Source organism: Podarcis tiliguerta, assembly GCF_965153285.1.
Source record: "Podarcis tiliguerta genome assembly, chromosome: 3".
NCBI classification, from domain to species: domain Eukaryota; kingdom Metazoa; phylum Chordata; class Lepidosauria; order Squamata; family Lacertidae; genus Podarcis; species Podarcis tiliguerta.
Window position 1 is genome coordinate 116358451 of NC_139536.1, and position 15003 is coordinate 116373453.

At 50.5% G+C, this 15003-nt stretch overlaps 1 protein-coding gene across 1 annotated transcript; it reads right to left on the reverse strand.

Moving 5' to 3' along the window:
* Positions 1-1029: 1029 nt before the first annotated feature.
* TMEM17 (transmembrane protein 17) lies at positions 1030-14745 on the reverse strand. Its single transcript, XM_083435484.1, has 4 exons — positions 14530-14745; positions 12441-12544; positions 10647-10760; positions 1030-1895 (listed from the first exon to the last, which is right to left on the reverse strand). Exons 1-4 carry the CDS (start codon positions 14636-14638, stop codon positions 1542-1544), a joined length of 681 nt encoding a protein of 226 aa, XP_083291610.1. The 5' UTR covers positions 14639-14745; the 3' UTR covers positions 1030-1541.
* Positions 14746-15003: the final 258 nt, after the last annotated feature.

Genomic DNA, 15003 nt, shown 5'->3' on the forward strand with positions numbered 1-15003 from the left:
GTTCGAATCCCCGCAATGGGGTGAGCTCCCTTTGCTTGGTCCCTGCTCCTGCCAACCTAGCAGTTCGAAAGCATGCCAGAAAGTTCAAGTAGATAAATAGGTATTGCTCCGGTGGGAAGGTAAACGGCGTTTCCGTGCGCTGCTCTGGTTTCACCAGAAGCGGCTTAGTCATGCTGGCCACATGACCCGAAAAAACTGTCTGCGGACAAACACCAGCTCCCTCGGCCAGTAAAGCAAGATGAGCGCCACAACCCCAGAGTCGTTCGCGACTGGACTTAACTGTCAAGGGTCCTTTACCTTTGCCTTTTACCCATGTGCTATCTGAAACCAAAGGGGCACATTGGTTGCCAGATGTGAAATATATTGGCATTATTATTATTATTATTATTATTATTATTATTATTTTATTTATACCCCCACCCATCTGGCTGGGTTTCCCCAGCCACCCTGGGAGGCTTCCAACAGATTATTAAAATACAATAATCTATTAAATATTAAAAGCTTCCCTACCCCACTAATATATTTATGGGTAAATTTGTATTCTGGAGCAAATGCCATAAGCACCATCCCCTCCGGTCACTTCTTTCTAAGAGAGAATGAAGGACACACATACTCTACTTTTCCAATGGGTCTGGACAGAAGCTGGATCCAGTAGAATTGATACAAGCCTTAAAATTCAAATAAAGTTGAGAGCGGAAGTGGGGAACAGCTTCAGTCCTCTTCCTGCAGTTTCAAGGGCTGGGCCACTACTGTTGAAACCTTTAGCCTTGGATGTAGATTGTAATGTAGTATCTGTGGATCTTGCACACTTTCATGGCTTTATCTTCCTATGTACAGTAATCATGGAACTATCTCAAAATGAAACTCTCCTTCAGGTAAGTCCATCAGGCAATTCTGTTTTGGGTTATAGAAAGAAGGTCATAGAGGAGCAATACACATTGGAAGAGCTATGGCTATCACTTGCAAAGTATCATTCAACGGGGAATGCTAGCTTGCCATAGCCAATTGCAGTAAAATATTTAAATAGAATATATTAACACCAATTTATTTTTACAAAATATTCCTTTGCAACAGTTATTGAAATATTAAGAAAACACATTTAAAAATTAAGCATAGTATAAAAACATAAAGACTTTTAGAAGTCCAAAACAACTGTGACTCTGAGGGCTACTGCTGATATAAAATTTTTCCTTCACTGAAAAATGTCTAAAGAGGAATACATGCTAAAGCGTTACAGGGGAAGGCACATCCATGTGGATTACACAAGATAAAATTGGCAAGATTGTGTAGAAAGCTAACCTCACGAATCCTGCCTGCAAAATACATGCAGGTTTTACATTCCAGTGTCACATTTTTCCATGTGTTAGTATTTTTTATCACAACAGAATTGGCTCACAGTGAAGACACTGGCGGTAATGTCATCTTACAGGTTCCTAGCAGAAGAGTAGCTTTTTTGTTATCTGGAACAAGTTCAGATTCTCAGAAACCCAAATAATTAAGGCAACAGGAACCAAGGAAGATGGGCAGGTGGCTGTTCTGCATCAAGCCCTCACGGCAGATGTCCAACTAGAACTTGTTGAGCGAATTTCCTCCACACGTGGCCTCATATCCCATGGAGCCTCCACTCTCATTTTATGCCAGCTTAGGTTATCAGAGCGGAAATGACGATCTAGCTGGTCAAACTCATGAAGACGGAAGCGAGTTGCCAGTTGGTTCACCATTCTTCTGAGGGCAATGAATGCAGTAACAACCTGGAAGACAAGGAAGACTACAAAGACGATATTCACTGCTCGCTCCAAGGGCTGGATTTTCAGACCTCCATTTAAAAGCAGGAAGAGAATTAAGGGCAGTTGTAAAAGGAGACTCAGGAGCCAAAAGCCAGCTAGTTCAGGAACCTATTAAAGGCAAAAAAATAAAGGGGGGGGGGTGTATCAATATACTAACCTCCTGGCAGTATGACTCAGTAGTAGAAAATTTATTGGTCAGACTTTCTAACACCTGTGTCCAAAGTGTGAACACTGAGAAACTAAGAGCCACAGAGATTTCATTAAACAGCTTTATGACTTCTGCGGATTTTCTACTTCTGTTGTTGTTGCTGCAGCTTTCAAGAGAACCCTGCCAACGAAGTGACTTTTCCCTCACACCCAACCCCACCAGACTTTTCACTCTGACATCTCAGCCAGATGTCACTTCGCTGACAGGGGGAACAGAATACAAACAGGACTGGGGACAGCAGGGGGAAGCGAGGGAGTGGATGCAAATTGCTAGCTTGTGTCTCTTCAACAGGAAGCATTGCCCTTTAGCTGCCCTGGGCAACAGCAGAGGACAAACTGTATTGCTCACATTCTCATCTGTCTTCCCCTACATTGGCAGGAAATAGGGTCACAGTTGCAGCAGCAGGTTCTGACCTTACAGCATTTTTCAGGATAAAGAGGTAGGATTTACACAGGCAACGAAAGTCAGAATGAAGAGACCATGATTAGGAGAAGGAAGTGGGGGGTGGAGAAACCCACTAGCACCCCAATCCTAAACATGTAGCGCATAATCCAGTCAGAGGTGTGCACAGGCTTCCTTGCACCCTTAGCAAGGAGCTGTATTGCCCTCCTCCCCGCCATCCCTGTGTGCCTTGCCCAGCTGCCAAGAGCAGTGGAAGAGCAGCTTGGAGAGCATGCAGAGGGACAGACAGGCTCCTAGCCACTCTCAGTCAGAGTAGAGAGGTGTGGTTTTTGTGCCCCCCTGGGCCTGAGCCCTTGGCGGGCCCAACCTAACCAACCCCTAGGTACGCCCCTTAATCCAATACAGACTTAAACATGGAAGCAGATAGCATGGTGGGGCAGAGCTGCTTACCTGAGCTCCTGGTAGGTGAGATGCTGCTGCATACAGGGAAGGGGTGGGGAGGGTGTTGTGGTGGAAACACACTGGATTGAACTGGTCACTGCATTTGCAGTGTTCTGCCCTTGCCACTGTCTCGCTCCTCTCAATAAGCAGCAGTGCCTCACCTGCATGGAGGTCAAGTAAGTGCCTCTGACCCACCATGCTGTCTCCTATTGCTTAAGCACCTGAAATCAACATGCTTAAGCATCTTGTGTGTGACATTTTTTCAGTAGCTAGGAAAACACGCTCTGTACATACTCAGAAGCATTTCTTTCCTTTCTTACTAATCCATGCAACTGCAAGGCTAGAACCTTAATCAGATTAAGCATTGAATAGAATTTAAGAATGTTGGAATTGCAGACAGCATGTTAGGCTGATCCACCATGCGCTTCTGTGCTTGTTTATTCATAAGTAAATCTCACTGTATTTAATGGGATTATTCCTAGGTAAACGTGCATAGGAAAAGTGCAGCCCCAAAGTCTTAACCTTATTCTTTGTTAGACAGATACACGTCAGTTCCAAGTCCTTCCAGATCCACATTATATCCCAGGTTGTTTATTTTTTACATTTCATTCCAGAATGGCATTTACTAATACTAGCACTGTGTTTTTTTAATACTTAACATTTCTGTAGTGTATTTCAAAGTGTTTCACATACCGTTCTTCAACTCTTACAACAGCCCTGTGTGGCCAATAGCATTACTCCATGTGGCTTTCCCTGACCCATTAAGACTAGACCTGTTTTATGTGTTTGAATGCATCAATTCCTCTTTTATTTTTTAAAGTGCTTTTATATTACTTGTCAGAGCTGGCTCCGGGTCCCAGCTCACCAAGGACCAACGCTAGCCGATCGTACAGTAACAAAGTCTTTATTGAAGAATAGTCTCCATTTACAAGTCTTAGCGTCCCAGCCCTACGTCTGGACTTTAGACCGGCGAAGCTCTGTCTGGATCTCCGCCCCCTGTGCACCAGTTTAATACTCTAATCTTACTCCACCTCTTCCTTCTCTCTCTCTTCCTCTGGGTCTTACTACCCCCCGGGGTCTCATTCCTCCTGGACTCTTCCGACGCAGAGCTTGACCCCTCTGACTCCTCCCCCTCTCTTCGGCGGGCTTTAGGACCTGGCTCCCTACCCGGGCTGCCCACCTTGCCGCCCTCCTGTACATTTGAACTTGGCGCGCGCGCGCGTTTTACTTTCCGGATGACCGTTTCCTCGCTCCCTGACGAGGGTGTGGTCAGTCCTGCCTCACGTTCTCCCTCTGCCTGCGCGCTCCCTGATCCCGATGCCTTGGACTCCTCCCCCCTACTGCACTCTGGGGGGGACGCTGGCCCGGATTTCCAGCTGCTACTCCCTGAGTCCCCTCCTTCCCGAGGTGTCCCCCTGGGCTCTCCCCTTGCCCTGACCATGGGGGCCCCTTTCTGTGAATCCTCCGAGTCACTGGAGAGACTCAGAGACCTCGGACTACTGTCGCCGCTGACATTTCCTTCCGACTCCTCCCCCTCGCTCTCCGTTTCTTCCCTCTCCTGTGACTCTGCTCCTGAACCCCTGACATCCATCCCCCCCTCGAAGCCCCCCCTTCCCCCCTCCCCTTCCTCCGGCGGGGGTGCTGGGTGCTCCGTCGTTGTGGGGGTGAATGGTGGATACAGTTCGTCCCCCGTGGCGTGCATCCAGTTAGAGAAATCCGGCTCGTCCTCCATGTCTTCGCCGACCTCGTTCTCCTCTGCTTCCATCTCCGTGCCGCCATGCTCGAACCCAACGTCCTCCCCCATCACGTCCATGTCCCTCTCACCCTCGTTCCCCTCTGGGTCCGTTGCCTGCCAAGGGCCCCTCAGCCACCTCTCCTCTCCTCGATTGTCCCACCAAAAGGAGCGGTCTGAGGCAAACCCCGAGGGCGAGCCCTCCGGTGAACGTGTTTCTAATGCTGGTTCTTCGTCCGAGGTGAATCCCTGGAACGTGCTGGTAGAAAGCGTGGGTGTGAAAAGCCAGTCGTCGAAATACTCGGCTGGCATGGGCCTGTGTGGGAACAAGGCATGAAACTCCTCTTTGAGGAGAGGCTCGTCCAGGGCATAGTCCGGCACCCAACTGTTGGCGCTGGCCGGGGTACCTTCCCTTGCGAGAAAATATTCGACTCCCTCTTCCCCCCATCTCGAGTCCAAAATCTCTGTGACCTGGTTGATGGGTTCCCTTCTTGGCGACTCCCTCCTTGGGGGGATCTCCTTATACTGGTCTGGTGCCGTGCCCTGCGCCTGAAATCGGTGAGGTGCTTTGTAGGGCGTGAGCACCGACCTATGGAATACTGGGTGCATTCTGGATCCTTCCGGAAGTGTCAACCGGAAGGCCACCGGATTGATCTGTGCCTCAACTAGGTAAGGTCCTAGCTGCTTATGTCCGAGTTTCTTCTTAGCTAAGGATCTTGTCGGCACTGCGTGGGCCGCTAACCACACCCAGTCTCCCACCTGTATGTCTTCACCAACCCTCCTGTGCTTGTCAGCCTGCAGTTTGTATGCGTGCTTTGCCAGCTCTAACTGCCTCCGAAGCTGCTCGTGAACTTCCTGCAATTCCGCCGCCAAGACTTCCGCTGCCTGTGGCTCCCCCTCCCCCAGTCTCTCTAATCCCGGGAAGGTTCTGGGATGCCTCCCGTTGTTGGCGAAGAACGGCGTCACCCCTGTGGACACGTGCTTCGTGTTGTTGTAAGCGAACTCAGCGAGCGGCAGGTAGTCCACCCATGTCGTCGGCTGTTGATTTGCATAGCATCTCAGGTACTGCTGCATGACGGCGTTGACGCGTTCCGCTTGTCCGTTGGTCTGCGGGTGTCTCGCCGACGCTAGGTTGTTCTTGACATTCAGGAAACCCATCAGCTTCTGCCAGAAGCTCGAAATGAACTGGCGCCCCCTGTCGGACAAAATAGACCGTGGCAGTCCATGCACTCTGAAGACGTGGTCTATGAACAGCTTGGCGGTCTGTTCTGCCGTGGCCACCTTCGCGCACGGAATGAAGTGGGCCATTTTAGTGAACATGTCCACCACCACTAGCACTGCCGTTTTACCCCTTGAGCTGGGTAAATCCGTGACAAAGTCCAGGGCCACCCTCTCCCACGGTTCGCTCGGAGTCTGCAGCGGTTCGAGCAGTCCCGCCGGAGGTTTGTGCACTGATTTGGCCCTTTGGCAGGTGTCGCACCTCGAGACGTACTCCGCGACTTCCCCCCGCATCTTGGGCCACCAAAAATCCCTGGCAACAAGGTCTGCCGTCTTCTCCTTGCCAAAGTGCCCGGCGGTGGGTGCGTCGTGTAACTGCTGCAGTACCTTCGCCCGGAGGTCGTCTCCCGGTACATAGAGAGCTCCTCTGCGGATGAGCAATCCGTCTCGTACTTGGAACTCGTCGTCCTTCACCGTGCCCTTGTGCACCTCCTCCATCTTGGCTTGTGCAAAGGGGTCCCCCTGCAGTGCTCGACGGACCGCCTCCAAGTCCACGGTTGCTGCAGCGCACGCCCACGCTTTCGGAGCGAAAATGTGCTTGGCCGCTGCTGGTGCCGCCTCTTCCAGGTATTGCGGCTTCCTGGACAGTGCATCCGCCATGATGTTGTTGTCGCCTGGGATGTATTCTATCCTGAAGTCGAAATCCGCGAAAAATTCCGCCCATCTGATGTGCCGCTGGTTTAGGAATCTTGCCGTGCGCCAGTACTCCAGGTTCTTATGATCCGTGCGAACCTGCACGGTGTGCTTGGCCCCGACGAGGAAGTGCCGCCACGCCTTGAATGCTGCATGAATGGCCAGCAACTCCCTGTCCCAGATGGTGTAGTTTTGCTCCGACTTGCTGAGCTTCCTAGAGTAGAAGGCACACGGTCTCCAGTCCCCATGCGGGTCCTCTTGCAACAGTACGGCGCCCACGGCTCTGTCTGAGGCGTCTGTTTCAACCCTCAGCGGTTTGCTGGGATTCACATGCAGTAGCTGCCCTTCGGACGAGAAGAGACGCTTAAGGTTCTGAAAGGACTGCTCCGCTTGCTCCGTCCAGATGAACTTCTTCTTCTTAGAGCTGAGCGTGTCCGTAATGGCCGCCGTCTGCATCGCGAACCCCTTGATGAACTTGCGGTAAAAGTTGGCGAACCCCACAAACCGCTGGACCTCCTTCCGATTGCGCGGGCTCTTCCAGTCCAACACTGCGCGAACCTTGGCGCTGTCCATGGCAAGCCCCTTGTCCGACAGCTTGTAGCCCAGGAAATCCACCTCCTTCCTGTCGAACTGGCACTTCTCCAGCTTGGCATACAGTCGATGCTCCTGCAGTCTCTGCAGAACTTCCTTGACGTCTCTCTCGTGGGTCTCCTCAGATTCTGAGAATATCAGGATGTCGTCCAAGAAGCAGACGCATGTCTTGTAGAGGAGACCCGCCAGGACGTGATGCATGAAAGCTTGAAAACAGTGGGCGCCATTTTGTAAACCGAAGGGCATAACTCTGTATTCATATGTGCCCAGGGGCGTGAACATGGCAGTCTTCCACTCGTCTCCTTCCCGTATGCGAATCAGGTTGTACGCCCCTCGCAGATCCAATTTTGTAAAAACGCGTCCTTTCCTCGCCGTCGCCAGCAGGTCATCTATCTTGGGCATGGGAAAGGCCGCGGGCTTGGTCTTTGAATTTAAGAGCCTGAAGTCTACCACAAGTCTTTTTTGGGGCGTGTCCCTTTTCTTCACAAAGAATACAGGACTGCCCCCCGCTGCCTTCGACTCCCGGATGAAACCGCGCTTCAAGTTGAGGTCTATGAACTCCTTGAGCTCCTGCAGCTCGTCCTCAGACATGGAATACAGTTTCCCGGCTGGCAGCGTCGCTCCTGGCAGGAGGTCAATCTTGCAGTCATAGGGCCTGTGGGGAGGCAGCTTGTCCGCTTCCTTCTCGCAGAAAACCTCCAAAAACGCTGCGTACTTGCGCGGCACTGCTTGCAGCGTGCCTAATTGTAGCTGCGGGTCGTCCCCTCCTTCTTCCGGGCTAGGAAGGATGCAATGTTCCGCGCAATAGGAGGAGCCGAAGGTCAGTTGGCGCTGGTACCACGCCAATGCTGGGCTGTGCCTGTGCAGCCAACTCATGCCCAGGACTACAGGCGTGTCCGACAGGTGGGTGACGTTAAAGCTGATGACTTCTCGGTGATTTCCAATCCGCATCACCATTGGTTGCGTTTGTTGCACCACCTGCCCCCCTAACAAGTCTCTGCCATCCACCGTGACAACGTTCAGGGGCAGTGTGGCTGGTAGCAGTGGTATATTGTGCTGCTGAATGAATTCCAGTCCTATAAAGTCAGCGTTGCTGCCGGAGTCAATGGTGATCGGCACCTCCACAGTGCGTCCATTGGGCAGTTGGAGAGACGCTGTAAGCTGCACCACTGGTTTGGGTGGGAGGGGGTCTGTGGGTTGCAAAAGTGCTGGGGATTGTTTCATTGACTTGTCTGGCTGGACCCCAGTGCCTCTTCCTCCAGCCAGACTCCGTCGTTTAACTGTTGCTGCGTTTTCAATTGAGCTGCTTCAGCGACTGTTGCCGAGGCTGCAGTGTGCTTGTGGAGCCTCTGGGGACACTCTTTCGCCATGTGTTGAGCACTGTCGCAGATGTAGCACTTCCTGTTCCCTCTAGGAGGCTTCGTTTTGGCTGCTCCCGGCGTTAGGGCTCTGTTAGCTGACTGAGCCCTGGCACCTCCTATCTCCATCGGCTCTTCTCCCCCTCCCTGCGAGGGTGTGGAGTGCGCACGCGCTGCTTCTCTGGGAAAGAAGGGAGGTGCTCTGGCTGGTGCCCTTCCCCAACGCCCTTCTTCTCTGTTCCAAGGACGTTCTTCCAGATGCACCCCGATCTCCAGAGCCCTCTGGACTACCTGCTGGGTGCTCTTTGGTCTCTCCCCTCTTCCAATCTCCGCTTTTACATCTGCATTCAACCCCTCCCAAAAGAGGTCTCTGACTGGCGCAGAATCTTTTTCCCACCCCAGGGCATGAACCAGTCCGAAAAATCGAGTATGGTACTGCCGCACGCTGGCTTTGCCTTGTTTAAGTCCATGTATGTCCCTCCTGGCAATATCGACGTCTACCTTTGATAAAAAGCATGAGTCCATTGCTTTAATAAAAGCCTTCGCATCTTGGAGCGCTGGATCATTGTCCCTCCATAGATTCCGCAGCCACGTTTTGGCTTCCCCATGCAAATGGGACAGGATAAACCCCACTCTCTCTCTCTCATCTCTAAAGTCTTTGTCAAGGAGATCCAGCGCAAACAGCAGGTCTGCTCTGAAGTTGGGGTACTGCTGCAAACTCCCGTCGAAATGCGATACAAGGCTGCCTCCCCTCCTCCCCAAGCCAATGCCTTCTGCCTTGGATCCCGTTTGCCCCTGTTTAGAAAGCACGTCCAACCTGGCCTGGAGATCCCGGCAGGAGGTAACCATTTCCTCCTCTCTCTTCCTGGATGCAATTACCTCTGTGCTGAGGTGCGTCACCGCTTCTTGCAGGGCTTTTATCTGCTCTTCCGTCGTCATCTTGCCTGAGTTTTGTGAGCTCTGTAAGCACCCCTCCTCTGTCCTCGCTGCGTCGACTCACGTGGCGAGGTTCTTGGTGCCAAAACTTTAAAATTGGTGACAGAGCTTACTGTCAGAGCTGGCTCCGGGTCCCAGCTCACCAAGGACCAACGCTAGCCGATCGTACAGTAACAAAGTCTTTATTGAAGAATAGTCTCCATTTACAAGTCTTAGCGTCCCAGCCCTACGTCTGGACTTTAGACCGGCGAAGCTCTGTCTGGATCTCCGCCCCCTGTGCACCAGTTTAATACTCTAATCTTACTCCACCTCTTCCTTCTCTCTCTCTTCCTCTGGGTCTTACTACCCCCCGGGGTCTCATTCCTCCTGGACTCTTCCGACGCAGAGCTTGACCCCTCTGACTCCTCCACCTCTCTTCGGCGGGCTTTAGGACCTGGCTCCCTACCCGGGCTGCCCACCTTGCCGCCCTCCTGTACATTTGAACTTGGCGCGCGCGCGCGTTTTACTTTCCGGATGACCGTTTCCTCGCTCCCTGACGAGGGTGTGGTCAGTCCTGCCTCACGTTCTCCCTCTGCCTGCGCGCTCCCTGATCCCGATGCCTTGGACTCCTCCCCCCTACTGCACTCTGGGGGGGACGCTGGCCCGGATTTCCAGCTGCTACTCCCTGAGTCCCCTCCTTCCCGAGGTGTCCCCCTGGGCTCTCCCCTTGCCCTGACCATGGGGGCCCCTTTCTGTGAATCCTCCGAGTCACTGGAGAGACTCAGAGACCTCGGACTACTGTCGCCGCTGACATTTCCTTCCGACTCCTCCCCCTCGCTCTCCGTTTCTTCCCTCTCCTGTGACTCTGCTCCTGAACCCCTGACATTACTGCTTATTGGTTTTACAGTATGTTGCAGTTTTGTTTTACCATTGTGTGCCACTTAAGAGACTTTTAAAATATTCCATTTAAAAATATTTCAGAAGAGGGTAGGAACTTAGGCCAGAGAGCAATGGTTTGCTGAGGCTACCTACTGAGCACCTAACTATTAACCAGGGGCTTCCTGGCTTTCACACTTTGTCTTGGCCACTGTGCTACAGAAGCTCCTCCATACAAGTGTCTACAAAAAAACCATGCATGAGTTTAACCAGCATGTCTGTGTGGTATCTTATCTTCAGGACTGAGTCCAGCTACTAAATTTGTTGGGGGAAGGCTGTAACCTAAGAAAGGTTATTCAGTATTAAAAATCTATTAGTCTGAAATAACTGCTACTGAATTCCTCATGCGTGTGAGGCAAACTTACCTTCTCCTGCAAATTCCCCATGTATCCTAGGTACAAGCGGATCATTTCAATCAGAGAGGTTAATATAATGACTGTCACCAAAATGAACTTGTAGTAGTCTGGTAAGACTGGATACTAGAAATGAGAAATGACAAAAAATTAAATACAGGCATACCTCGTTTTGTTGCGCTTCGCATTACTGCACTTCACAGATAATTGTGTTTTTTACAAATTGAAGGTTTGTGGCAACCCTGCATCAAACAAGTCTACTGGCGCCATTTTTCCAACAGCATGTGCTCACTTTGTGTCTCTGCAACACATTAATTAAGGTTGCAGGGCCATCTTAAGCATATCTGCCGCCGTGGTGCAAAGATCCCTCTGGTGCCCCACCCCCGTTTCCCAGAGTTGTCAACCTTTTCCCGAGCCTTGCGGGGGCCTGGGAAGGAAGCTGCATGCCCGACAGCCATATGGTTGGCAGGGCACAGCTTCCATCCTAAGCCTCTGCGGGGATCGCTCTCCTGCCGCGAGGGCCTGGGAAGGAAGCTGCACGTCTGCCAGCCATATGGTTGACGGGGCGCAGCTGGCAGGCGTGCAGAGGGAAAGGGGAGGTCGCCAGCTGCGCATCTCCCCCACTCACTGGAGCGCCCCTGAGAGGCTGGCGCCCTGGTGCAACGCGCCAGTAAGCCCAATGGGAAAGACAACTCTGAAGGTATGTACATTGCTTTTTTAGATATACTACTATTGCACACTTAACAGACTACAGTATAGTGTAAACGTAATTTTTATATGCACTGGGAAACCAAAAACTTTGTGTGACTCACTTTATTGCAATATTTGCTTTATGGCAGTAGTCTGAACCCACAATATCTCTGAGGTATGCCTGTACTACCATTGGCCAATTGACTGTCATATTCTTGGAATCCATACTTTACTGAGAATCTAACTGTGTCCCCCCCCCAAAAAAAAAAACACAACTTGCCTGCTTATGTTATAAACCTGTTTGCAGGTGTCACTTGACCACAGCCATTTCATTAGGTTACAGCAGGGGAGGGAGAGAAGGAATGGAGAGCCATCTCTGCTGAGAAGTCAGGCCCCTCCCTCTTATCAACTGTCACCTGACTGGCAGCAGTCATTACACCAGGCTGCAGCAGAGGTGGAGAGGAAAGGGATGGAGGGTCACGCCATCAACGCAGCTGAGACCATTAACTGTTTTCTCCTCATCTCCTTGAACTTTTCCACTCTGGCTGGTCATTAGAAGAACTTATAACTAGGAACCTATAACAGAGTTTGCTTATCAGGCATGTCCAAAGTCCAGTTTGGGGGCCTAATCTGTACTGCCAGTCGGTTTAATCCAGCTCCTGTGGCAGTTTTATTTCCTGGGGTAAAATCATAAAAAAGGCTCAACAACTTCAATCCTAAACAAAGCCCAACAACTTTGGTTGGGTCTTTGGTCGGCCCTCACGGACCTTCACTTCATCAAATCTGGCCCTCTTTGAAAAAAGTTTGGCCACCACTTATTTCATCCTCCCTCCTTATCTATTTTTCCGTTGTGTGGTTGTTCTTTAGACTGTAAACATTAGAACTGCCTTGTTTGCACTGATAGGCAAACTGTTTGGGGACCTTTTTCTGGCTGAAGGGTGGGATACAAAATTCTTTAAATAAGCACCACTCAGAACATTCTCAATCTTATTATAGAAGTACGGCTATTACCAGGTATGTAGATGCACCATTACTAGTCTCTCTCTTGCAGAGCGTCTACAGAACAATAGCAGATGCAATAGGATTAGAAGACCACCAATTGTCTTCTGAGCTCACCTTCAGCTGCAGCATCACTATACTGCTGACCCACCAAAATGGGAAAAAGCAGAGGTTGAAATAGAGGGACATCTGCAAGGGCAAACTGGAGACGATTTCATTATCTGGAGAGACAGAGGAAAGAACCCACCAGCCACGTCAGACATTTTCCCTTCTATATGTTGAAGGCTACAACTTTATGCACAGTTACTTTGAAGTAAAATATCCATAGGTTTCAGATGAAAGAGATGCTTCTGAAAAAAGCACAGTTCTAAGAGACATGTTTTGTTTTATGTTGTTTTTTATTTAATCTGTTTTTATTGCTGAAAAGTTTCAATAAAATGTTTTTTTAAAGGAAGTAATGGTACCACTCTATTCTATCTTGTTCAAACCACATATCGAGTACTGTGTACAGTTCTGGGTACCACAATTTAAGAAGCATATTGACAAGCTGGAATGTGTGCAGAGGAGGCTGGCCAAGATGATCAAGGGTCTGAAAACCAAGACTTATGAGGAATAGTTGAGGGAGTTTGGTATGTTTAGCCTGGATAAGAGGTGACTGAGAGCCATATTCAAATATCTAAAGGCTGTCACATGAAAGATGGAGCAAGCTTTCCCACCCAGCTCTGGAGGGTAGACTGGAACAAATGGCCTTGAGTTACATGAAAAGAGATTCCAACTCAGGAAGAACTTTCTGACAGTAAGAGCTGTTCCATCAGTGGAACAGACTCCCTCGGAAGGTGATGGACTCTCCTTCCTTGGAGGTTTTTAAGCAGATGTTGGATGGCCATCTGTCAGGGATGCTTTAGTTGAGATTCCTCCATTGTAGGGGGTTGGACTACATCAGGCACAGGAAAACTCGGCCCTCCAGATGTTTTTGAGACTACAATTCCCACCATCCCTGACCACTGGCCTGTTAGCTAGAGATGATGGGAGTTGTAGTCCCAAAACATCTGGAGGGCCGAGTTTGCCTATGTCTGGATTAGAAGATCCTCAGAGTTCCTTCCAATTCTATGGCTTATAGAAATCTTTTTCAGTTCCTTCAGGAAATCAGCCATTATTTCTCAATTGATTCTGGAGTTCTTGCCTCAGCAAACATCTTGCAAGCTATTTCATGTTTTCGTAGTGTCAAAAATACTACTTCCTGACATCTGCCTTGTTTCTTTTCAGCTTTCATTTACACCACACTGTTCCATCCACTGGGTTCATTACAGAATTTGACATGAGATTCCTGCATTGCAAGCGGTTGGAGGAGATGACCCTCAATGTTCCTTACATCTCTATGATTCTGTGATTCAGAAAAATTTAAATAAACATTTGGATGCGATGGAATTTTTAAAAGCATATTATATGCCTCATGCTAGTAACATTCAAAATTACGCAAGTTGTTTCCCGCTTTTACAAAAGCTCCTGAGAAAGCCACACATTTTTGCAGAGTTGAAGTGGACAGTGGCCTGAAATGAAGAACCCATTTCCACTAGGAGCTGCTGCTTCTTTGGTGTGTTTTATTGATTTTCAGTTACAAATGAATTAGATATAAAGTAGAGAAAAAATAGCAACAGCAGCAGCAATAACAGCTGCAGGTTGGCGTAGAGCCATCACAAAAAGTGAAAATGTAACAAAAGCAATCCCAGAGGAGGTTCATTGGATGTATAGTCAGATGAAAGTGTCATTCCAGAACGTTCCCTGTGTTGCTGGTGGATGGAAGCCGTGCATATCCAATAGAGGAGGCCACGTTTTATATCTTTCCCGTATGGGGCTCTTGTTGTACTAAAGCCATTAGTTTATCCGTAAGTATGGAGTCCCATATCTACGACAGGCAAGCTTCGAAGAGATTTCTATTGAGTCCTCCAATACCTGGCAATTATTAATGTGGCAGCAGTTAACAAATGAATAATAAGGTCTTTATTAGGCATTCCTTGGTCTGGGAGGAGCCCCTGATCTTGCATTCACTGCAAAGCCCTGCAATCTCCACTGCAACTGCAAGAGCCCAGGCTTCTGCGCTGCCTCCCCGCCGCCCAGCGCCCCGCCATCTCGACTCCTGGCAGCCGACCACGTGACGGCGCCGCCGCCGCCATCTTGGTAGCTGGCCCCTGCGGCGCCCACTTACCCGGCACGTTGTCGGCGGCGCTGCTCCCGGGTCCGGTCCGGTTGTTGTCCGTGAAGACGGTCCGGCTGAAGGAGCTCAGCCGCCTCCTCACGGGCTCCGGCAGAGACATAAGCGCGCGCCGGCGGCGGCGGCCTCCGCTCGTTGCTACGGCAACTAGACGCCGCCCGGCGCTCCGTGCGCAGACGCGGCGCCGCCTCTTCAGATGCGCCCAAAGAGGTGCGCGGGAAACGGAGTCCGCGCGACTCGGCACTTCAGGCTCGTCCACGCAGCGGCCCCGGCAGGTGGTGGGTCCGGGGGAATCGGAGGAGTAAAAGAAAAGGCACGCGTGTAACCTTGACAGGGGAGGGGGAGAAAGGTGTGGGGCTACTTGGTGCAGTGGCGTAGCGTGGGTTGTCAGCACCCGGGGCAAGGCAAGTAATTTGCGCCCCCTAACCCGTGGATTTGCGCCCCCTAACCCGTGGATTTGTGCCCCCT